Genomic DNA, 26,631 nt, shown 5'->3' with positions numbered 1-26,631 from the left:
ACCTATCGTTTCGTACAATCATGTGACCACGATAATATTGAGACAATTTTGCTATTGCAAAAACACGATATCCATAATATTGTTACATCCCTAGTTCTCAGTTATTCAAATATTACATACATAGGCTGATTTATTAGTTTTTAAGTATTTGGTATTTTAAAAATAAGTAGAAAATATTTTGGATGAGTCATGTCATTTCACCCAAGCGAAATTAGCAAATAACTTTGATTGAATTTACGTGATGCAGTGCGTAACCAGGTGCGAGTTAGGGATGTGGTGGTAGTCGGTATTTCCGGTGTTACATGTTTGGTGGCTATTGATTGACGTTGTTAGCCCACCGTCACTTGCATTTTTAAAAGTAAAAGAAAGTTGAGTTGGACAATGGGACGCACCAGTTTGTGGAGCCACTGTCGCAGCACAGGGAACGTTTAATTTCTTTGTTTAATAAAAGTGAAATTCTCACTGTTATTGTTGTATCATCATTAAAAGTAATAATAAACCACAATCTAAGCATTCGTTTTGAAATAAGTAAAAAATCTGAAGATCTTTACATTTATTTATTTTGGCAGATACAATATTCGTCTTATTCTATTTATTAATACATGTTCTGTAAAGGAATAGTTCAACCAAAATGAAAATTTTGTCATCATTTGCTCACCCTCCAGTTGTTACAAACCTTTATACATTTCTTTGTTGTGCTGAACACAAATTAAGATATTTTAATGAAAGTTTGTAACCAAGCCAGTTTGGGTCACCATTGACTCCCATAGTAAGACAAAAGACTTTAGCAAACCTTTAGATTCCTTACTTCTGTGTAAAACTGCATTTTTAGATGAACCTGTGGCCTACTTGAAGTGGTTTTGTATCACTTGTCCAGATTAAGCAGAATTAATGTATTATTTGTCGCCGTTTTTATGGTTTAGATCTAAATTGACACCCCTTAGCTAACACTGAGAAGCTAATGCTAATCAGGTAGATCGTAAGATAATGTTAGGTTTTAGTGAAGATTTTAATTTTCAGAGTTTCTTCAGCTTACTCTGTTGCATTTCCCTAGGCTCTGTAATTCTGGCCTAATTGTGTGACCTACCCCATAATTTGATTTCTCAATCGTTTTATATTAGATTGTTTAGCAGTAAGGGTGACTACAAAAATAACTGTGTTTTTAACATCTTTATAAATATATTTTGTGTAGTTCTGTTAACAGTATGTGGTTGTTTGTTTCTGTTTTTGTTTGTTTGTTTTTGGGGTGATCACCAAATATCTGTAATATTAGAATTTGCTATTTAGGGATGATATACCATATGATAACCATCTTTGTCTTGTGGATCATTAAGATTCCTCAATGGTATCAGCATTTTTTCAAGCTGGCATGCAGGCATCTCCATCCATTTGTATGTAGGCCTGTTCAGTGCGTGCATGACTGCTTTAGCTTTGGGAATGTTCATTAAAGTACCAATGTAGCTATTGATTGCTAAAGGTTTTGGGACCTTTGTATTTGAAGTTTTACTGGTCTTAATTCCCTTAAAACTAATTAAACATGAGCTTCAAATACGGTCCCCTGCTTTAGTATATCTAAGTGAAGGTAGAGTATGCCTTGATGTTTATTTCCAACCCTCATTTTCCTCCCCTTTCTTGCTGCATGATGGATACAGAAAAAAAAGTGGTACTTGGCTCTGACAAGCCTACAGAGAGTTTGGCCACCTCTCTTTCATTTTCTTCTCAGCAAAGTTCCTTTTCTCCAGTTGCTTATGAAATTGAGTCTTCAGGACCACCTGAAAATAACATGCATTGTACCTTCAAAGAGAAAAGAGGTCCCTTTGATTCATCTACAGGATCTCAAAAACAGGGCTCACCCATAAAGATGTCCCCGGTGTCTGAAAGAATCAAAGCACTTGAAGCTCTAGCTGCAAAGCAAAATGAATTTGATAGGAATGATGGTGGGTTTATGCATTTTAAAGAGCAGCACTATGAGAAGTCTCCTGTTGAATCACATGGAATTTCTTCTGGCTTGTCCTTTGAAAAAAAAGCAAAGTCAGCTGAGCAGGAAGCACTAGAATTGCCCTTTGAGGTGCTTGGTGATGCAAGGTGTGGAAATGACATTGAAGACACTGTCGACTGGATGAGAGCTTACTTACCTCCAGCACCAGATTTCAGCATTGAAGATCCTAATCTTGATGAGAGAAAAGACTCTTCTTTGGTGCAGGAGAGTCCTACCAAAGCTTTAAAAGCAAGCAAAGTTGATACACCAGAAGTTCCTGAAACTATTGCAGGAGTTCCTGATCTGTTCATGGACAGTCCCATCGAAATGGCTGAAATAAATAATGACAATAAGCAAGCAGAACAAGAAAGTGTTGAGGAAGAATCAGAATTTGACCTAAGCTTTTTACCTACAGCGTATATGTGGGACAAACAAGAGAAAGATAATGGGGACACTGAATGTTATCAAATATTCCCTGATAATGAAGGGGTTCATAACTCCCCTGCACCTCCTGCAGAGTTTGAGTCTCAATCACCCTCTGCATTCCAACAGATAGATGCTACTGTGAAACATTGAAGCACTTCAAAGAGAAACTTGGAGACTGCGGTAGACAGTTCTGGGGAGTCAGATGATACAGTAATTGAGGAAGCTGGGAGTACCCCAGCAATAGAAAAATATGAAACTAAACTATATAAGAAAGTAGTTCTAAATCAGGAAAAACAGCCAATCCAGGTGCCTATTATTAATGTAATTGAGACAGAGGAACAGGCTCTAAGTGATGAGGAGGAACAGTCTGAGGTTGAAGGAGAGGAGGATAACATAAAGTACCCAGTTTTGCAAAGTGAGGGCCCAGGGTCAACGGAGCAGTGTAATGAGTGTTCAGATGTTCTGGAACATGTATCTGTAGACACTCAACAGAAGGACCCCGAATTTTTTTCTAAATCTGACTTGGATGCGAAATACTCCCCTAAACATGTGATGATTGAAGATGATCATGAAAGTGGGATTTTCCTTCAGTCTTCTCCTGACTCAGGAGGGCTAAATTTAGATGATTTTGAAGTTAAGTTGCCTAAATGCCAGAATTTTGAGTCCTATGAACCCCATAAGGAGCCATCTTTACACAAAGGGCCTGAAATAAATGCTGAAATACTCTCTGACACTAATCTTAATAGCAGTTATCTTTCAAATGAGCCAAGTGATGTAGAGATGTACCTATATCATTACGCTAGTGAGGAACTAGCTTTAAAAGACCAGTTGAATGCAGGTTATTTTAAAGAGAGTAAAGGGCAGAACACTGCATTCTTAAAGTCCAGCTGTCTTGTAGACAATAAAAATACCAGTACGCTTGTTCAGGAATCATTTGAGGAAAACATTACTGAGGATTATGAGACACTCAACGATCACAATCTGGATTTAGAATCCGTACCTGTGCCCTCTCTATCCGACCCTTCAGCTGATATTCAGGGTGGTATTAAGACTGTTTTCAGTCAAACTAAATTGCCCAGTGTTGACTTACAAGATGAGAAGGCAACAGTGGAAGCCAAGAGTTTTACCCTAAAAGAACAGGAGTTGCCAGTTCAGTTGATTGACCAGCAACTTCCAGTTCATGAGAACCCTCCTACAGTTTTCCCCTCACTCTACAATAAGCATACTGGCCAAATTAAAGAGCTTGTTTCATGTCCTATGATAACTGATGTTGCTGAAGAAGCTGTGATAAACTCTAAACCTGAAGTTATGGCCCCTAAAGATGTTTTAGATATGCCAGATTCTCGAGAGACCATCAGTGATGCAGAGAATGCTGAAATTGAATGTTCAGTCACAACTGCAACAGACAGTTTTGTGGAGTTTATGAGGGAGTGTCTTAAATCAAAGCAGGAAGAGGAATCTGAAGGCCCCAGTCCTGGACATGTAACTCTAGACCTGAATCCTAAGTCTAATGCTCTTGCAACCTCTCAAACTTCCCAAGCAATGATCATGGACTTCGAGCAGGAGTGCCCTACAATTTCTGCTTTAAAAAAGCTTGGAAGCAGCCAAGAACAAGAAGATGAGAATCCTCCTATAGTGAAGACTGTCCTGAAGCCCAGTGAAGCCCCACGTCCAGTGCCTAATCCTAAACCTTTAATCACCTCATCTACCACAGCACAAACTATTTCAAATAAGTATCAGCCTGATGCTTTATTTCCCAACGATGTAGAAGCAATTGACATTTGGGTGGCTGAAGCATACCACCTTGCAGAGCATGTCTTGACAGCAATACTAACCCACCTGACAGGTAACTTTTCTTTCTTCTCCGCAAATAGCCTGCACACAAAGAAAGCCCAGACACCATACCTTGCTTACCTCTTTTAAATTAACTCAGTACAAACATATTATATAGTATGCGTGATTTGATTGTAGGTGTATTAACTAAACAACTTAAGTTGGTGGTGTTAACTAAAATGTTACAGTAGACTTGTGTGTTCCTGAATTTATTTCCTGATTGTTGTGAATTAAACTAACCGTGTATGAGCATATCATAAACATACAAATTTTATTTTTATGAGAAATATCTGCAGAACTGTAAAACAGAGCAGAACACTGTATATTAAATATTGAGCCAATTTGATTATGAAAATAATCTGAAATTTTGCATTTTTAAATACTATAAATACTGTACATTTATATGATAATAACAAATATTTATATAGTTGTATAATATAAACTATTACAAAAAGTAAAAAATACAAATAGTTATACACATTATAAACTTCACACCATTTAAACTCTACTTCCAGATAGCATGGAAAAAGAATATATGAACATACCTGCAAACTAGTCGCTTTGCAGCGAAATTCGCAGTTTTGAATCAATAATAGGTTGTTTATGTGAATCGTGTAAATCCGAAGAGTTTTTTTTTCCATGGGGGGGTCTTAGGCATCTACTCTCGAGCGTCTGAAACATCTTTGGTCCAGCACCTATTGATTTGGCTAACCAGAATCAAGATAACAGCTAACAGCGTCGTCTTTTTTGGTCCTTGGGCCAACCAGACTCAGCATCATCTTTTTTTTGGTCCTTTAACCAACCAGAATCAAGATAACAGCATCGTCTTTTTTGGTCCTTGGGCCAACCAGAATCACGCGTTCTAAACGTCATGTTCGCGTCTGTGAAAAGCATGCTGAAAGGGACGAACGCAAAGTGTCTTTCAAAGAGAAAATGGCGTTGATATTTATGATTCAGTTCACCCGTGTGATCGAAACGACTATGTTATGAGGGACAGTTGACAGTCTCCCTTTCGAATTTCCACTTCTAGAGCTCTGCCCTTCTAAGTGAGTAAGGCACTTGGGTGCGATTGATATTCGTTCGAAGTTTCAGTCGCAAAAGCTGTAGTTTACAGATGATATTTAATCATTATTTCAGAGATCGATCAATTCGCTTCATAGTACATTCATATGTCATCAGGAGCTGCGCGGATTACTTTTGTATTGCTTGTTAATAACTATTTTTTTGAGCTCTTATAACTCGTATCAATCAGGTCCTGCTCTTTATCTCTCTTATTAGCTCTCTTAACATCAGTCCCGCACTTTATTTTCTCAATCCTGCATGTTTTAAAACTGAAACCAAAACCTCTGCATCTCGTTACTTGTGCTGTTAGATCTTAGTGCGGCATTCGACACCATTGACCACAGCACACTCTTACATAGACTTGAAAATTGTGTCTGCATTAGTAGAATAGCTTTGAAATGGTTTAAATCTTACTTATCTGATCGTTTTCAGTTTGTAGCAATAAACAATGAGGTGTCATGCACAAGTCATCACAAGTCCAATACGGAGTACCACAGGGCTCAGTATTAGGGCCTTTGCTCTTCGCACTATACATGCTACCTCTAGGAGATATGATTAAGAGACATGGGCTTAGCTTTCACTGCTATGCTGATAGTATTCAACTCTATATTTCCTCGAAGCCTCACGAAACACTGCAGTTCAATAGAATAATGGAATGCATAGTAGATATAAAAAACTGGATGAGTAGCAACTTTTTATTGTTGAATTCGGACAAAACAGAAATGTTACTTATTGGACCAAAAACCACTATACGTAACAACCTGGAATACTGCTTAACTATTGAAGGATGTTCCATAAACCCCTCATCATCAGCTATGAATCTGGGTGTTTTATGTGATAGTAATCTATCATTTGAAAGCCACGTTGCCAACACCTGCAAAACTGCGTTTTTCCATCTTAAGAATATACCTACACTATGTCATATGCTGTCACTATCAGATGCAGAAAAGCTAATTCATGCATTCATGACGTCAAGACTAGATTACTGTAAAGCACTATTAGGTGGTTGCCCTGTAAGCTTATTACAAAAACTCCAGCTAGTTCAAAACGCAAGTTTTGACATGCCGTAAGACATGTAAATGTTTTTTAACTGCCACCCTTCCTTATCGGCGGCTCTCAATGCGGTGGTAAAGGGCATTCTGGTTGACTACCTGCACATACGTAATGGGTATTTTGTGTAAACATAAATGATCTCAAATAATGCATGTTTTAGAAGAAATGCGCTGTTATTACACTGACAGTAAAATACACAAGCTACAGTACACTGATTGAAGAGGTTTTGCTCATGAGTAATGGAAACTTGGAATATTGTTATATTTGCGTTACATGGTGTGCAGCAAGCATTGCCATCACAGTAGGCAGTGCTGCTTAGGCTTGTTTTACTCTGGACATGTAACCTGTCAATGTTGGTCGCCAAAAAATATGCAGTGCCTACATGTCCAGTTACAGACGATTTCACTAAATCAGTGTACAAAATGCTGTGCTGGTAATTGGTAAAAAAGTATGGTATTTCTTTTTAAAGAAGATATATCAACCCATTTTCCCTGATGGTCTCAGACTTAAAGAAGTAGTTCACTTCAAAATTTTCCCCCATTCGGCCTCATTCATGAAACAGGAGCAGAACGATTTTTTGTGTAAATCGTTCGTAAAGTTGTTTTGACGTAAATTTTCATATTCGTGAAAATGTTCGTATTTTCAAAATGTTAGTTGGTACGACAGAAATGTACACCTGCTCCATACCACGTGTAAATAGTGCGTAAAACCACTCGTAACGTTCTGTATTCTTTTAGACAAACTGATGACTGATTATCATAATAATATTTCACGCGTTCTTTTGCCCTGTCTTTAATCATTTTTTACATTTTAACTTTGGGTAAAACGCAGAGCTGCTCGTCACTGTCCTTTTTTACACAGCCATCCAATCACAGTGGAGAAGAGGTGGGACAAACACTACATTGACCAACCATCATAAACAACAGTCGAGAAGTTAATATTAATGGTTACTGCATTTTCACATTAAGCAATATTCTTTGAAATAAGATACTAGTAACAAGTAGGCTAACTGTTGCGGATATTCTAAATCACAGCAACCAACGCATCTCCGGAATAACACGCAGTGCCTCAAAAGCATTCTCAGGCGCCACCAGCTGGTCGTTTTCAGAAGAGCACCAGGTATTATTATTTTAGCTGGCTAAAAACGCTTTGGTGGACAGTTTAATTGATTAATTTTTTGGTAAGCATATATCCTATTAGTATCTTATGCATTTATGCAATATCATGTAGCCAAACCAGAGAATGAAGTCCAGAGGATTCCAGCATTCCTAGATATGTAATTTGCGTAGCTGTAATTCATAGGCGAGGATTATGCTAATTGTGAATGAGCGTGCATGCTCGCCTTGTTTGACAAATGATTGGAATTCATTAACATACACAAATTTTACTACGAAATCTGACGTTTACGAAGTATTTGTGAATCCGGAGGAAAGTTTTTGGGAAGTTTTTTTATGCCAAATTACGGAATTTACTCATATATTTACGAATGTTTCATGAATGAGGCCCATTGACTTTCCCTAGTAATTTTTATTCCTACTATGGAAAGTCAATGGGGCAAAATTTGAAGTGAACTACTCTTTTAAGGCCTTGTTTAACCAGTTTATCCCCACACATATACTTGGAGTATGAAATAGGGATGTGCGAGACTAGTCATTTAATGGCACACTTGGTACTACACTGAAAACAATAGTCGAATACACAATTATTGTTCAAATGACATTGTAATGTTTTTATCATAGTTATATAATGTTTGAAAAAATAACACATTCTTTTTAAAAGCGAATCTGGAGCAGAAACGAAATGTTTTGGCTCAGCTCTCGCATGCGTTTCCTTTATGTCAGTTGTGGCATGCTCAGAAATGACTACTTGAAAGATGAGGTGTGGGAGTGTTTTGAAGGAGGAAATCGGGTAGGTTTCATGCAAGCCATGTCATATACAACTGGCATAACAATAATTTCTCTTGAGCTGGTTCTTGTTATTGTCGTGATGTGAAAAAAGGCGGACGGGAGTGCAAAATTCAAACATAAAATGGAAAGAAGTTAATAATCTAAAGCTACAAACAGTCATGAAAACAATTTCTTAATTATAAACCTTAGTATTGCATGCATACTTGAATGTTTATGTATGTTTTATAAATTCATACAGGCGGTCTGCTTGATTAGTTCAGGGCTCTTAAGTTTTTTGCACATAGCACTGGTGCTAAACAGAGGTGGGTAGTAGTAACGCACTACATTTACTTCGTTACATTTAACTCAACTCAACTTTATTTATATAGCGCTTTTACAATTTTCAATGTTACAAAGCAGCTGTACATGAGACATATTGACTATAAGCAAAATAATTAAAGTTGTACCTGCAGAAACAAGAAGAGGTTGAAAACACAGAAGACAGACATACCCACATACAAAACACTCCACACACACAATATGCACACGTACTAACACACATAGACATAGACACACACACACACGGATGCGCACGCACACACACACAACACACACACACACACACACGTACGTACACAGACAAGTACGCACGCACACACACACACACACGCTCAGTGAGAGCACACATTTAGGATAAAGGAGAGAGAAGCACAGGTCAAATATAACAGACTATAAATTCCTATATGCAATATTAATTAAGTAAAACTTTAAAATTCTAAAGCAGCCCCCCCGGTCAGGCAGATAGTGCAAAAACAGTATGCAAACGGTGGCGAGGAACCCAAAACTCTAATCGAGAAAAAAAACCTCAGGAGAACCCAGGCCCAACCAGGGGATTCCAGTTCCCCTCTGGCAAAAGCTGCTGCCTCTGCACAAGCTCCAGAGAACTTGCACAACAAGGCTAAATAAAATAAATAAACTTAATAATAAAATAAATTATAGTTTAAGATTATCATTAATAATCTAATAGCATTTGAAGTTTTGTGGTGAAGACATGTCAAGAGACCGCGTCCTTCTTTATCCAGCTCTATCATCTCAGCTCTTGTCAGGTCCCCACTTCCCATTCTCCGCTCTACCATCAGGTCAGGCCATGAACTGCATCCTGCTCGCTGTGGTAACCTTGGAACAATGAGACAAGACTGGCTGAGAGTAGAGTACTGTTCTGTACTCTTTGATGCAACAAGTACATCAGTTGTGTTTTTGGTTCCGGTTGATCTAACTAATGCAGCCTAAACCCTCAGAAGATTTATATTATGGAAGAGTAGTGTATGCAAGATTAAAAAGATGCGTCTTTAGTCTAGATTTAAACTGACAGAGTGTGTCTGCCTCCCGGACAGTGCAGGGAAGACTATTCCAAAGTTTAGGCGCTAGATAGGAAAAGGATCTACCACCTGCACTTGATTTTGAAATTCTAGGTATTACCAACTGACAGGACGCCTGAGAGCGTAATGCACGTGAAGGACTGTAATACAAAAGGAGTTCATTCAAGTACTGAGGAGCTAAACCATGTAAGGCTTTATAGGTAATAAGCAAGATTTTAAAGTTAACGCGATGCTTTATAGGTAACCAGTGCAAGGTTGACAGAACCGGGCTAATATGTTCATACTTTTTTGTACGTGTAAGAACTCGAGCTGCCGCGTTTTGGACCAATTGGAGTTTTTGTAATAAGCCTGCAGGGCAACCACCTAACAGTGCATTACAGTAATCTAGTCTTGATGTCATGAATGCATGAATTAACTTCTCTGCATCTGAGATTGACAGCATATGACGTAGTTTAGATATATTCTTAAAATGGAAAAACGCAATTTTACAGGTGTTGGCGACGTGGCTCTCAAATGACAGATTACTATCGAATAGAACGCCAAGATTCTTTGCTGACGACGAGGGTTTTATGGAACATCCGTCAATAGTTAAACAGTATTCTTGGTTGTTACTTATAGCAGTTTTCGGTCCAATAAGTAACACTTCCGTTTTGTCCGAGTTCAGTAATAAAAAGTTGTTACTCATCCAGTTTTTTATATCGACTATGCATTCCATTATTCGATGGAACTGCTGTGTTTCATGAGGCTTCGAGGAAATATAAAGTTGAGTATCATCAGCATAACAGTGAAAGCTAACTCCGTGTCGCTTTATTATATCTCCTAGAGGTAGCATGTATAATGCGAAGAGCAGAGGCCCTAAGACTGAGCCCTGTGGTACACCGTACTGGACTTGCGATTTGCGTGACACCTCATTGTTTATTGCTACAAATTGAAAACGGTCGGATAAATAAGATTTAAACCATTTCAAAGCTATTCCCTTAATGCCGACATAATTTTCGAGTCTATGTAGGAGTGTGCTGTGGTCAATGGTATCGAATGCAGCACTAAGGTCTAGCAGCACCAATAACGAGATACAACCTCGGTCAGACGCCAATAGCAGATCATTTGTAACTCTGATCAAAGCAGTCTCTGTACTGTGACATGCTCTAAATCCAGACTGGAATTCTTCATTGATGTCATTCCTTTGGAGGAAGGAGCATAATTGAGTTGAAACTACTTTTTCCAGAACTTTAGATATGAAAGGTAGATTCGATATAGGCCTGTAGTTCCTTAGTTCTCTAGGGTCGAGTTGGGGTTTTTTGACAAGGGGCCTTATAACAGCCACCTTATATGCTTTAGGCACATGTCCTAATGTCAGAGATGAGTTAATAATACCAAGAAGAGGATCTATAATTTCTGGGAGCATCTCTTTCAGTAGATTTGTAGGTATAGGGTCTAGTATGCATGTTGTTGATTTAGATGATCTAATAATTTTAGACAGCTCATCTTGATCTACGGTATAAAATAATTGCATTTTCTCCTTAAGGGCGCTGTAGTTAGTTTGTTCAGCGGGTTTCACTTCTGATTGCATTGTTATAATTTTTTCTCTAATATCTTGGATTTTATATGTGAAGTAGTTCATAAATTCATCACTGCTATGCTGATATACAGGATCAGAAGTCACTGACGATTTATTTTTTGTTAATTTAGCCACCGTGTTAAATAAAAACCTAGGGTTGTGCTGGTTTTCTTCTATTAGTGATGAAAAGTAGGCGGATCTAGAAGTTATTAGGGCTTTCCTGTATTTTCGAATACTATCCTTCCATGCTGTACGAAATACCTCTAATTTAGTTTTCTTAAAGTTGCGCTCCATTTTTCGGGCCGCTTTCTTTAGAGCCTGAGTGTGTTCATTATACCACGGTGTGGGGCTGCCATTTTTAATCTTCTTTAAACGTAGTGGAGCAACTTTGTCTAGCGTTACCGAGAAGGTGGAATTAAAATTTTCAGTGGTAATGTCAAGATCTTCAACGTTATTTCTCATGATTTGAGACAATTCGGGCAGATTATCGAGAAACGCATCTTTGGTAGTTGAAGTTATTGTTCTACCATATTTGTAACAATGAGTTTTATTTGCAGCCGTAGGCCAGTGAAGCAAACATAATACCAGATAATGATCCGAAATGTCTTCACTCTGCTGAAGGATTTTAACGTCGTCCACATTTATACCGTAAGACAGTATTAAATCTAAAGTATGATTACGAAGGTGAGTGGGTCCTGACACATGTTGACTAATGCCCATGGAGTTAAGAGTGTCTTTGAAAGCCATTCCTAAGGCATCTGTAACGTTATCTACGTGGATGTTAAAGTCACCAACGACAAGGAGTCTATCTGCGGCCAGTACTAGTTCTGATAAGAACCCACCAAATTCTTTAATAAAATCTGTGTGGTGCCCTGGAGGCCTATATACAATAGCTAGAATCAATTTAAAAAGTGTTTTATCTTTAGTATTAGGTGTTGAAACATGAAGAACCATGACTTCAAAAGAATTATATTTAGAGTTCGACTTCTGGGAAATGCTAAGAGAGTTATTGTAAAGTGCTGCGACACCTCCCCCTCTGCCTTTTAGACGAGGCTCGTGTTTATAATAATAATCTTGGGGGACAGATTCATTTAAAGCAATATAATCATCTGGTTTTAGCCATGTTTCTGTCAAACAGAGCATGTCTATTTTATGATCTGTTATCATATCGTTAACAAAAAGTGCTTTATTAGAGAGAGATCTAATATTTAGCAATCCGAGTCGTAACAGTTGATTATCTGTATTTTGTTCATGTTTAGTTTGTTTAACGTTTATTAAATTACTTTCAAGAGGTTTACGCATTATTTTATGTTTGCTAATCCGGGGGACAGACACAGTCTCTATTTTGTGATGTTTGGGAGAACGGATTACTACATGTTGTACATTTTGTGTATTCTGCGACGTGAGACGGCAAGCAGACAGTTGGTTAAGCCATACTGTCTGCTCCCTGACCTGGGCCCCAGCGAGTCAAGTTTTAGCATTAGCATTAAGACTTTTTGCCATATTTCTAGACAGGATGGAAGTCCCAGCCCAGGAGGGATGGAGACCATCTCGTTTCAACAGGTCAGGTCTGCCCTCAAAACTCTTCCAGTTATTTATAAAAACTATATCATTCTGCAGGCACCACTCAGACAACCAGCCATTTAGTGATGATAATCTGCTATAAATCTCATCACCACGATAAGCAGTGAGGGGGCCAGAGAATATTACAGTGTCTGACATCATGCTTGCGAGCTCACACACCTCTTTAATGTTATCTTTTGTGATCTCCGAATTGACGGAGTCGAACATCATTTGTGCCGACGTTAATGACAATCTTACTGAATTTACGATTAGCCTTAGCCAGCACATTTAAATTTGACTTGATGTCAGGCGCTCTGGCTCCCGGTAAGCATTTGACTATGGTGGCTGGTGCCTCTATGTTAACGTTCCGAACAATAGAATCACCGATAACTAGGGCACTTTCAGCAGGTTTCTCAGTCGGTGCGTCACTGAGCGAGGCAAACCTGTTCGAGACTGTAATCGGAACGGTTGAGTGATGTTTTGTCCTGCGACTACGCCGTCTCACAGTCACGAAGTTTCCCAGCTGCGGGGGATTTTCAACCGGAACCGAGCTGTGTGCGCTAATGTTGCTTGCATCCAAAGTGTTTTCTATCGTCGTTAAACTCTTACTATCCTCAGATAGCGATTGGATGCGAGACTCTAATTCTAAGATCTTCTCTGTCAGCCTAACTATTTCCCTGCATTTATCGCATATAAAACCCTCGCAGCTGACAGAGAAGGCTAAGCTAAACATATGAAATGAGGTGCAAGTAACAATAATAGGAATAGAAGCCATAACTCACCGGATTTGAAGTGCAATTCCAACTTACCAAGGTTGCTCGATGGATCGTAGTATACTCGCTTAAAAAGAGAAACAGTTAGCACACAAGACAAACCAGAGGCAAGATGATATTCCACAGTGTGAACAGAAAGCAAGCTAACACGCTATTGCTATGCTAATGGCGTTAAGTTAACTATCACTTTTGGTTTAGACTCTTCCAAATAAATAACAGGAACAGGGTTATTGAGATATCAGGATAAGTTAGCAACGACAATAATAATTAACGATAATAAAATACACTAATATTAGAGCGAAGTGGTAAGCGCACTGATACAAACAAGCCGCCGGCAGCGATGCAGGAAAAACCTATTAAACCTCTCCACCGGTCCTCTCCAAAAACAAGCCACAGAAGGGATTTTTTCACTTCACCGCTGCATTTCTTCCTCTCGAATGGGTAGCGTAGAGAGGATTTACTTGAGTAATATTTTGGAAAATATGTACTTTTTAAGTAAAATTAAAAGTGTGTACTTTTACTCTTACTTGAGTAAATTTCTAATAGAAAATCTGTACTTTTACTTCGTTACATAACTTACATTGCGTGACGTTCCTTCGTTCCTTCATTTTAAAATATGCTTTTTAAAACGCGTTGTTTATTTCAAGGTTGTCGTCTCTTTTTACGCATTCCCGAGTGATCGATTCTTTTGAGTCGATTCTTTTGAAAGCATTAATTGAACAATGGGCAAAACCATTTGAATAGGCTAATGAATCAGTTCAAATGATTTGTTCAGTTCAGTGATTTGTTCAGAAACTTAAGAACACGCAGAACACAAAGAGCATTGGATGAAGTGGATATTAATCTACTGTATATATATACAATCAAAACTGCAAATCTGTCATATTGTTTGCCAGCAATGATAAATGCCCGCCATATGCGCGCACCCGCGAGACCTGTTCGTCAGACACAGCAACATGCGCGTTACCTGTCAGACACAGAGACGTGGGCCTGCAGAAATATACATTTGAAGAACAGAAGGAAGAAAACTTGTTGATGGGCGTGTGGTTCACTGTTTACTGTTTGTTTACAAGTAAGAGCGTTTCATAACGCACACGTGACACAGCACGAGAAAACATGAGCTTTGTTCAAAAATGTGTATTTCATTTAAGAGAGCACTGCAGATGTTCTAGATCATCTTAGGAAATGCTCTGAGTTTAGTTAATGCTTTAGTTTGACATGGTCTATTATTCTAAATAAGTTGTGTAAACTACATTGGAATCCGGACTAGATGAAATTTACAGAAATGCTTGTCTCTTCTGTGTTTGTCTATTCTTTAGTCTCTCTAGCATATTGCAAAGATATCTGCTTATGATAATTAAAAATATTGATTAAAATGTAATATTCAAATATTGGCGTTAATATTAATTTTATGTAGTAGGCCTATATAATCAGATACAAAGTAACTAGCTACTTGAGTAGTTTTTTCATTGCATACTTTTTTACTTTTACTCAAACTAGTGACTTTTACTTTTACTTGAGTAACAATTTCTCTAGTTACTTGTACTTTTACTTGAGTAAAGATTTTGGCTACTCTACCCACCTCTGGTGCTAAAGAGGTTTAAAGTTTTGTAGCACAGGCCAAACAGTTGTAGCACAAGTAGCCTATTGAAACGTGAAGAATATCGCATAAATAGGCAGATCACTGAAATTAGGACATTTGTTTTACAAACAGAATGATAAATTATGGTCTAAACTTGTTTTTTTTCTGTTTCAATTTTCCTTACAGTTCTGTGTTTTCAATGTTTTTACTATACAATAGTAATATATTTGACCACAGAAAAATACTGTAGTATACTAGTATTTACTATAGTAAACTGCAGTAAAATTCCTGGATAGAACGGCCAGTGCTGTATCATGACGGAAAACTAGAATTTTCTTGTCATTAAGCCTTGCCTATTTAAATAGTCTCAAGAAGACACAAAAGAGAACTTGATTCTGTTCTCACGGGCTGTTTGAGATATGCACAATAAGCGCACATCTCATACAACGTGCAAAATTTTGAATTGAGTTCTCCTTCATGCCGTTTTACTATTAAACAGACATATCCACACAAAATTATGTAAAAATTCCCATAGTAGCAAGGATCCTTGTAAAAGTAATCCATTATGTCATAAAAAAACACTAACTGCTCCTGACTGATTAACTTTACTAAGGTATATATAAAGTGTTATTTTACATTATTTAATTTCTGTACCTGATAACTACTGTTAGACCAACCTGAAACACCTAAAAAACACTGATTATTTTTATTTGTATGTTTGCTTTATAACATGTGTTTGTGCTAATATACATACTTGGATTACTTGTTCTTATTGATTATTAGTTGTCTTTAACAATATTTAAAATTTCAGTGATTTAGGCTAATAGTTTTCATGGTATCATAACCTTATTCATTAAGATTACATAGGCAAAGAACAACAAACAAATAACTAGACAATGTTATTTTATTTATTACTTTTTGTGGTGGGGCCAGTGAAAATTTCTGCAGGGCCAGTAAAAAAATCCTTTGCCTTGAGCCCTGAAATAGTAGTGCATCATTTATTAACCTCGCACGCAAACAAACACAAGGACAAACGAATTTCAAACGCAAATGCTTATTGCATCACTTGAACTAGCTGTGAATATCTGAGCTGATCAATGACAGCAAGAAACATGTTACCCCTCTTTTATTTTATTTTTTGCGGAAGAACGCTTTCCAAAATTGATGGACATTAGCAAATGCAAAAATGTCAAATGATAATAATGCAACAAAAGCACAATGCATATTTATGCCCTGTTTTTAGCGACATTAAGTACTGAATTCTGGGCGTTTCCTAGTTTTTGACTAGTAGACTAGACGGTTACAAAATTTTGTTTAAACAGCTGTCAAATTAGTTGTAGTGCACATCCCTAGTATGAAGTACAGGAAGAAATGCCTGAATTAAAAATATGCTTGATTGCACAATTGTGAGACAATTGTACTTTTATTACCAGCATCCCTCATTGTCAATCCACGTGGAGGCTGCCTTTTATTGAAGCCGTCTTTAAAATAATCTGTTCATGCTTCATTACCAGCAAAAGTATAAGATCTGTGTTTTGACCAAACTATAGTGTCAGGTGACTGCAATAAAACCACATACAGTTGAAAAATTTTGTTAGAACGTGTGATCTCTTTACTAAGTTAAGTATTCATGATTTTAATTGATTAACCCCCAGGCTTTTCACACACACTCTCTCTGTCATGCAGTGAATGACCTGGTGCATTGGCGGGACCCTAAGAAGTCGGGTGTGGTGTTCGGTGTGTCGCTGCTTTTGCTGCTGTCTCTGGCAGCCTTTAGCGTGATCAGTGTCATCTCCTACCTGCTTTTGGCCCTGCTCTGCGTTACCATCTCTTTCCGCATCTACAAATCCATCATCCAGGCAGTCCAAAAGTCCAATGAGGGACACCCATTTAAGTAAGAGGCCTTTTCTTGTTCTTTAGTTGGCTTTTTTTTTCAATTCACAACAAGATTTTGTCTGTGATTTTGTCTACAAACCAAGAACTTGTCTCGTAGTAACTGCATTATTGAAATTGGTAAAAGGGCAAAAAAGTTTTTCACCTACTGTTGCACTTGTGTATATGGTTGAGCGACAATAAAGGGATTTGATTGAAATAGTCACTTGTAACTAATGACTACAGGCCCATTCACACAAAGAATGACAACTATAAAGATAACAAACCCCAATTCCAGTGAAGTTGAGACATTGTGTAAAAACTTAAATAAAAACAGAATACAATTACTTGCAAATATTTAATAGAATACAAAAAGACAAGATATTTTATGTTTAAACAGATAAACTTTATTTTTTTTGCAAATATTCATTGAAGTATTAATTTTAAATTTGAGGCCTGCAACACGTTCCAAAAGAACTGGGACAGGGGCAGCACAAGACTGTGAAAGTTGAGGAATGCTCAAAAAACACCTGTTTGGAACATTTCACAGGTGAACAAGTGTGTTGGAGTGTCATGATTGGGTATAAAAGGAGCATACCTCAGCAAAGGCTCAGTCATTCAGAAGCAAGGATGGGGCACGGTTCACCACTTTGTGAACAACTGCGTAAGCAAAAAAGTCTGACAGTTTAAGAACAAGGTTTCGTACAAGTGCAAGGAATTTAGGCATTTCATCATCTACAGTCCATAATATCATCAAAAGATTCAGAGAATCCGGTGGAATCTCTACAAATAAGACTACATGCCCGTGACCTTCGATCCCACAGGTGGCACTGCTTTAAAAACACAGATCATTCTGTAAAGGATATTACCACATGGTCTCAGGAACACTTCGGAAAACCATTGTCAGTTAAATTCACTTTTAAATGTTATTTGAACATAACCACCCTAGAATTATAAAAATCCACCCGTTCTTTTTTAATCCCCAATGGACACTGTGCATGAGCGTAGTGATGAACTTCCGATGTTGTCAGAGGTCGGGATATAAGTTTCCAGTTTAATTTCTAAAACTACTTAACATACCTAAACAACTACTGGGGTTCATTCAAAATGAACTTATAAGTAATAAACACTAGCTGCTGTCAAAAAAACCCTGTTATTTCACAGATAAAGTGAATAATCTCACGTTAAGCATTTTTTCCCGCTTGAGTGTCAGGAGTGCGTGTACAGAGCCACCCTAGAATGATAGTCTTCATTTACTACAGACATCTGAGCCGCTGAAGACGCTGTGGATTAGTTTTATTTTTCAACGGAATTTGCAGAAGACATCAGGAGAAGTCACTTTACACAAGGCTGCATGTATAATGGGTGATGTTTTCACTTTTTAAACATATGACGCGTTTGTCCTGTGAACTTTCACTTATAAAAGCAATGTACACATTGTAAAGACAACGCGTTTGTGTATTCACTAATAGAGAGCATGTTTTCAGTTTTTATAGATATGACGCTATAACCTTCCCAGCTACTTTACACTAGTCGTTAATAAGAATAAAGGGGGATCGTTATTTGCTAGTAAATGGGTTGGGATGTTAAATTATATTTTATTCACAAATAATTGTTTAGCTAATGGACGATCTAGCACCTGCATGTTATATATTTTGTGTTATACTTAAATAGTTTTGGACAGACATTTAACAGTTACAACCTACTGGTTATAGCCTAAATGTGGCAAGAATAAAAGGTAAAAACTTTTTTCTTGTTAAGTATTTGCTATTTTTTTCCCTCCCCAAAAAAATATTGGAATCGGAAGAGAGAATCAATAAGAACCGGATTCGATAAGCAGAATCGGAATCGCTAAAATTAAACCGATACCCAAACCTAGCAATAACACTAAAGGACGGTCATATCGATATTCGATACCATTTTCGATACCACGGGGAAAAATGGGGGCCATAAGATTAAGGCCCTAAATTTTGTTTTTATTAAAAGTTAAATTGAACAAGACTAGACAATGAGGTATATTTTTACATTATTTATTAATTGTTAATCTAATGTTAATTTTACTAATACATTTACTTTTTAAAAGTTGTTTTTGTCAATATTAATGGACCAGAGCTTACATAAATAGTTATATTTTTTAACTAACATTAAAAGAGATTAATAAATACTTGAACAAATGTATTGCTCAATCATTGTTCATTAATGTTAGACACTGGCCATCTTTCTAACATTAACAACGTTTAACTGGAGCAAATGAGACGAGTGGGTAAAATCATTGATCAGCGCACATACACAGAGCGCTATGGTAAACACGGACGATTAACATACTGTGATATTTACATGATCCTAAAAGAATAACATGGTTCAGAATAGTGATGCACCAAAATTAAATGCACTCAAAAATTTGGATGCACTTGGTCGAAAACTGATACAGAAACTGAAAATGGCTTAATTTCTTTACATTTGTGTTACTTTGAAAAAAAATAATGAATTGAATCTATCTTAAAAAACTAAAACTAAAAGAACACTAAAACAAAAAGACAAATAAATAATCAACTAAATAAATAAACTTTTATTGACAGTAAATTAAAAAAAATCTGACAACCAGGGGCGGATTAAGGTGATCAGGGACCCCTGGGCTGCTCTTTGGGTTAGGCCCCCCCTTAGGTGGCATTCAAGTGCCTTTCACGCATGCAGTTTAGTTCGGAATGGGGAATGGTTTTCATGAAAAATCGCTAATGTAAAAGCTGTCACGCAAACTCAGGTGCGCATCAGGGTAAATATTACCTGCACATGCGCTTTAGCCGATTACAATGTATTTACTTTAATAAATCACATGTAAGAGATGATAGCGTTGGTAATTTACCTTGGATTTGAGCAAGAGTGAGCCTGCATTTTTTTGTGCGTTGCGAGTGGAATCAGAGCGGCAAATGAATGGTAATACAATGTTTCCATATTTAAAAATAGTCCTGTTAAATAGTCTGTTTGCAAGTAGCAGAAAGCTTTGTAAGCGAACATACAGTAAGACCAAGTGTTGTTTACTCTGCGCATAATGGCATCAAGTGAATAAAAACACAATATATTGACCCATGTTCTGTTTACTATCATGTGTCATGCACTTTCATGATGACGTAAGATGAATGCAAACGCACCAGGGTTCGATAGAATCAAGCTGAGACACCAAACCAATGCTTCGAGGGGCGTCGGGAGCCAGCTGGCCAGCTGCCAGTCCTCCTGCTGCTATCTTGGTCACGTTGTTCTTGTCCTTTGTATGTTCCATTTTTGTGCTCCACTATTGTACTTTCTTTTGGTCATTTTGCCGCTATGCCATCTAGCAATAGCAGTGACGTAAAATATTTATATAATTTCACCAGCAGCTGATTTGACAGATCTCTCCACACCAGTGAAAACGCACACTCAAATGCATCTTTTCTATGCATACACGAGCTGCACAGATATAAAGTCAGACACGTCTTTATACATGCTCGGTCTTTGAAGGGTAGATGCGTAATGACAGCTTAAGCGAAAAGTAAATCTGAGTGCTGTGCAAGGATGGGAGGAGCGTGGCAACATTTTTGGCTTGCGGTTTCGGCTGAAAATTTTCAGTGCATCACTAGACCAGAACATGTCCAGAAACCTGTGATATCGTTGTCAGACATCCTTTCCAGTACAGTACTGCTCACATTTGTTCAAGTATGCAGTAGCAGGGCTAATTGGGTTGACCTATGTGCTTGTGACAGGGCTTTGATGGAAAAAGATGTTACCTTGCCTCCCGAGACTTTCCGCAAGCACGTGGACCTCTGCCTGACCCACATCAACTGTGTGCTCAAGCAGATGAGCCGCCTGTTTCTCGTCAAGGATCTGGTGGATTCCCTCAAGGTCAGTGTTGGTAGTCACTGATAGCCTCATGGTTAGAGTGCCAACATATAGTGCTAGTGTGCTCGCAGTCCTTTCCACTCCCCAATTTCTACTCAGCACTTTCCTGTCAGCTGTCCACTGTCCTATCCAAATAAAGAACTGAACTGAGAAATTACGCTCTTAAATCTGGGTTAATTCTGGATCAATTCCAACCTCTGATTTATAATCATGAATTAATTCACAATTTATTAAATTGCGTTCTTAGGTTTTGTGGTCATTTAAGAAGAACAGATAAGAATGCTTTAATATGTGTTCCTCCTCTTAATTTCAGCTGGCAGTGGTTATGTGGCTGCTCACTTATATTGGAGCTGTTTTCAATGGCATCACCATCCTCATCCTTGGTAACATCAATGACTCAGCCACACACCTAGATTAAATTAATTGTATTATGTCATTATTATTATTATGCTAATTTAGGAACAACACTTGTTTTAACTCGGTTATTATATGTAATACGTATTAACAGTTATTTAGGTATTTTTAATAAAAATGACCAAGATAATGATTATATGTTCATATACCGTATGACTTTTTCCCACAGCGGATATCCTACTGTTCAGCGTACCACCTGTCTATGAGAAGAACAAGGTTAGATTCCCGTTATATTTCCCCAATGCAATTGTTTTTATGTATTAACAATTTATTTTATAAAAACATTTTTTTATTAAAACAACTTTAATAAAAAAGATGACACATGCACAAATGTAGTGAACGTTTCAGAACAAAAGCCCACTCAAGGATCAGTCATTAGTGTAATTATTTTCCCAGAGGGGTATGTATGGGGTACTTATGTAAGCCCATTCTAAAGACCTGTCAAGATATTATTTAAACATTTGTTAGGGCATAAATTCTTATATAATACATTTGTTTATTAAAATTTGATGCAATTTTCTCTTCTGATCTTGAGCAAATTAAATAACGTTCTAATAAAGATATATCAATAATATGTCCAAATGGTACCACAAAACTCTTTCATTTTCATGGTGTAAGGGCTGTGTAATAACTAAGTACTGCAGTTACACTTTTAAAATACTTCACAATAAGAAGATTAAAGTCACAATACTTGGCCTTTCATTCATTTGATAAGTGATTAGTGAATATACAGTGATGTATGTGGTAGGACCTGACATGCACCTGACACTGTTACAATTAACACAAGTGTTTAACATTGAGTGAGTTGTGCTTTCAGTCTTTTAAATTTTAGTGCTCAAATAGAGTTAGTTGTAACATTTGCTAGAAAATTCTATGTCTCTTGCAATTAACTCCATGGCATAAAAGTGTTCAATTGTAGCAGAGATGTGTAGGTTGCTTGTGTAAAAAAAGATTAATGTAACTGTGATGCTGAGTTGTCGGGTTTGAATCCATTTGCAGTTTAACAAAAACATGAAAACAGGCAAGGGTCAAAAAACAGTTAACAACGATGTCTAAGGCAAGGCAAATTCGTGGTCGATCAGGGCAGGCAGCAAACTATCTCAGAGCAACAAGTAGAGTAGCAGGCAGGGAAAATCAAACAGTGAATAAATAGTCTAGGGTAATACACAGAAGCACCAATATACTTTGTGAAACGCTCAGAATTGCTAGCTGAGGTAAAATAATACTTTGCAATGAGCGATAGCAAGAGTGTCACTAAAATAGTCCCGAGTAATGGGGAAAAGGTGAATGAGCAATCAATTCCAGGCACAAGGTCGATGGGAAACTGAGTCAGAGGGAATAATGTCAATATCGTGTGAGGGGGGGCCCTCTGGTGGGTAGAGGAAGGAGTCTCAGAGGCATAATTCGTCGGTCCTGGAGTGCCTCTGTCCTGCAGATTTTAGCTCCAACCCAGAAAAAACCTCACCTGTCTATAGCTTTGGTAATCCTGAAGACACTAATTAGCTTGTTTAGGTGTGTTTGATTAGGGTTGGAGCTAAAATCTGCAGGGCAGTGGCACTCCAGGACCGAAGTTGCCTACCCCTGTGCGTGCATAATTATTAGGCGTATTATTAAGTAGATCTTTTTTTTATATAAGTGATATTTAATGGGTAAGAAAGGTTTGAAGTAAAAAATGCTTTGTAGTCAGGCGTGCATAAGTATTAAGCAGGATTCCTTTTACAAGTGTAATGAGTCAAAAAATTTAATTAACACTGAAAAGTAAAAAATATATAAAATGGCCATTATAGGAATGCAATGCTGATGCAATATTAGAAATTGCAGCATTGAGGCATGACCAGTGGGGTAGCAAAATGATCATTGGGTCAACAGTCAGACAAAAGCAGGCCAAGAAGAAAAGAAACTATGTAATCTATGTAAACTGAATAATGAAGAATTAAGACAATAAGGTGAGAAACCCTTTAGTCTCCAGTATCCAGAATTTGGATACTGTTTAGCAAGCAGTCTACTAGTGCCATTCTTTTAAAAGAAACTCAAAACCAAAAGCTCTGGCTACCACCAAATATCGATACATTTGTTAAATTGCGTTTTAACATCATAAACAGTGCACACGGCCATTGTCTCAAGCGGGAGCGAGCATGAAGCACGCGTTTATTGTTATTTCACAGATGTGCGATGTGAAGCAAAGGCACAGAGTTTTTTTTACATAGACCACAAATGAGGGTGTTGCTGTGGGTTACAAAAGACTATAAAGTTACAAAAGTGAAACTATCCTGCTAAAGCACTGAGCTGCTAAACAATAATTGCAAGTTAAATATTCCTTTTCATAAAATGCAATCTATAATATGCACAAACTGACATTAACACTATCCAACTCGACAGCAGCCAAAACAACCCTACTGAAAAAACAATAGAAGCCTGCCCAAAACTCTATTGGATTTAATGGTTATAATGGGATTTGTATTGGTTTTAGTGGAAACTACAATGGTGTCTTGTCTGTTACGTGATGGATTCTATTGGTGGAATGTTAAAAATACCCCAGGTGGTCCACAGCAAGTTGTATTTTCAGCTCTTTTTTACATTTTTATTTAGAAAATTATTGCAAATATGTATCGTGTCGAAACATTTCAATATATTGTACCGTGACATATCTATCGTGATATGTATCGTATCGCAAGGCCTTTGCTAATACACAGCCACAGCTACTGTGCATTGTGCAAAACTGTCTGCTTGTATGGGTGAGCACGACTGACATTTTCTTTTCTCAAAACCTCCTATTTATCTCTCCACAGACCCAGATTGATCATTACATGGACATTGTACATACTAAAGTCAACACTACAATTGCCAAGTAAGTATCAGTAAAGAGTACAGATTGGAAAATTTTGGAATGTCAGAGGCTTATGTGTGATTTAGAGTTGGACAACTAATAGGCCATAGTCTGATTTTGCTTTTCTCCAACTCTCCATCAGGCTACAAGAAAAACTCCCAGGAGCGATGAAGCGCTGTAAAGCAGAATGATTCTTCTCTCCCATCCCTAGATACCATGTTTACTATTTTTCTGTCTTTAGCAATCTCTCCTCCTACTTGGCCCTCATTCCTTTCTCTCTTACCATTTTAACCTTACCTCTTAAAACAACCATCTGCACTGAACCAGCTAGTATGTAATATCTAAAAAAAGCTTCTTGATATTCAATGTTAACTCTCCCTATAATGCTTGTACTTGCATTGCAAAGAAGCTTATCTGGTATCTCCAACACAGGAAGTGATGTAATACTGCAACTGGATGGTCATTATGACAGCCAGAGTAGGGAAGGGTTTGTGAACTAGACTGAAACTATGACCTGGTTTTAAGTGTTTGTTGGGATGATGGGTGTGGTGGTGATGAATAAAAACAGGTTGTTTGACTTGAAAGCAAATGTCTGTACTTTTAAAATGATAATTTCACTGAAATGACATTTGTTCCCCCTTTCTTGAGTTCTTCTAAAAAGAAAAAAAAGAGTATGTATTCATCCGAATTGCACTGAACATACTAGACTCGCACATAATGATCAGAATGGATATGGACACCAATATAATTTAGTCTAGTTTGCTATTCTACCCGTTACTAGTGCAATTTTTTATTTTGGGGTATGTATTTAGCAGATTACAACATGCTTTTTGCTGTGAAGTAGTTAGGGATGCTTTTTAAGATTTAAAAAATCAAATTTTCCTCTCTTATATCTGTCTCTCGCACCTCTCTTGCACTCAGTTGTTTAAGTTGAATGAACAAATTATTGCTATTACTATTAAAATAGTTGTTAAAATAGGTTGCTTTATGTATGACATTTGGCTTTATAACAATACATATAATTAATATTCTTAAGGTGTTAAGTAGAAATCGGAGCATCAGGATTTGGAGAGAGAGGCAATAATTTTCAGTACTTTATGAAGTTGGCCTCACAGGTTATCTGTTAGTGTTGATATGGATTACTGCTTATTTATGCTTTCACTGTTTCCTTTTGTAGGGTAAAACTAGTCACACATCAAGATTTAAGAGCTTCAGTTTACACCCTGGGGCACATAAATTAAAATGCAGCTTTGAATGAAAAAAGAAAAAAAACAAAGAAAGTTAAGCTGCGATGATTGTTCTTTATAATGGTATGTGGTAAAAACTAAGATCTTGCTGCGAACACTGTAGACTATGTTGGATGACATGTAATTGCTCAAAAGTAAATTGCGATCACCTGGCTTGTGTGTTTAAATTGTATGTGCTGTTTTACAGTATGACACTAAATGGAATATCTACCATATTGTCAGAAGTTGCATTTATAAAATGGAGGCTTTTATTGTTATATAATCTTACAGCTCCCTAATGTGTAACATTCCAGCTGATGCAGTTGGAAGTGTGTTGCTACCGCAGAATTGTTCATGAAGGCACACATAATCCATAACAGTTTGCTCTCTGTTATTAGGGCCCCATTCTGATATCATTGAAATTGCTCATGTCAAGTTCTTATTTCTTCTGTGCATGTTTATGCACGTTCACTTTAAGACAAAAATTTGTCCGCTCATTTTGTTGCCTAGTTAGCATGTTTTAGAATTGTGATCAGATGTGTTGCTTCTGAAGTATGGGTCAAGCTCTGATAACTAATATTTCTACTTTTTCTTTCTTTCTATTTAATCGTAAATTATGAAATTCATTTTTAATAGATGCAGACATCTCACTCTGTCTAGATTCTGTGTCAGTATCTGCTTTTTGCTCTTCCAAAGTGATTTTAATATTTAGATTTGTTTATTTTTTTTACTTAGTCCTGTAGTTCTTTAGCATGCGTGCAGTTTCGTTCCTGTATTTCAGTTTCTCTTTAAAAGGAGGATTCTCTTTGCTTAGGACTACTACTCTTTTAAACTAGATGACTAACATTCAGGTTGTAAGGTTTGATTTAAGTTAATATGTGGAAGCGTTTAGGAAGGAAAATATGTAAACAGGAAAATGTGATCCCTGTAATGATGTCAAAGTTAACTAATTAAAAGTGTCAAAAGCATGTGTAGTAACCTTGCTTTGCTTTTTTTTTTGAAGATCATTCCACAAATAAAAAAGGGTGAAAGAGTGTGTGTGTTTGTGATATCTCGAACTGTGTTGCAAGTGCCTCATATCTACTTTGATAGATATCTTCCCCTGGTCATAGCGCCACCAACTGGCAACAGGAAGTGTGTTACTATTGCAGGTGGTGAGGTTTTTTTTCTCCTAGAGGATTTATTTTTATTGCCACCAAACTTGGTCAACATAATGCAGAGACAATGAAGATACCAAATTGGGAACGCTATGGTAACCCATCAAACTTTAATGGTATATTTAGGTGTATTTCCATGAAACTTTAAGCACTTTTTTCAAAAAAATCA

The 26,631-nt window shown here is 37.2% G+C and overlaps 1 protein-coding gene across 1 annotated transcript in view; it reads left to right on the top strand.

Moving 5' to 3' along the window:
• Positions 1-26,339, top strand: part of rtn3 (reticulon 3) — an 80,146-nt gene extending 53,807 nt beyond the window's left edge. Inside the window, 7 exon segments of the mRNA XM_057340038.1 lie at positions 1,653-4,250; positions 16,780-16,987; positions 20,703-20,841; positions 21,152-21,221; positions 21,422-21,468; positions 24,042-24,100; positions 24,222-26,339. Of these exon segments, the coding sequence (XP_057196021.1) occupies positions 1,653-4,250; positions 16,780-16,987; positions 20,703-20,841; positions 21,152-21,221; positions 21,422-21,468; positions 24,042-24,100; positions 24,222-24,270 (3,170 nt within the window). The 3' untranslated portion in view covers positions 24,271-26,339.
• The last annotated feature ends 292 nt before the right edge of the window (positions 26,340-26,631 follow it).

The sequence above is a fragment of the Triplophysa rosa genome, linkage group LG1 (genome assembly GCF_024868665.1).
Source record: "Triplophysa rosa linkage group LG1, Trosa_1v2, whole genome shotgun sequence".
NCBI lineage: Eukaryota > Metazoa > Chordata > Actinopteri > Cypriniformes > Nemacheilidae > Triplophysa > Triplophysa rosa.
Note: the sequence above shows the minus strand (reverse complement) of the source record. Positions and strands in the feature narration are given on the sequence as shown.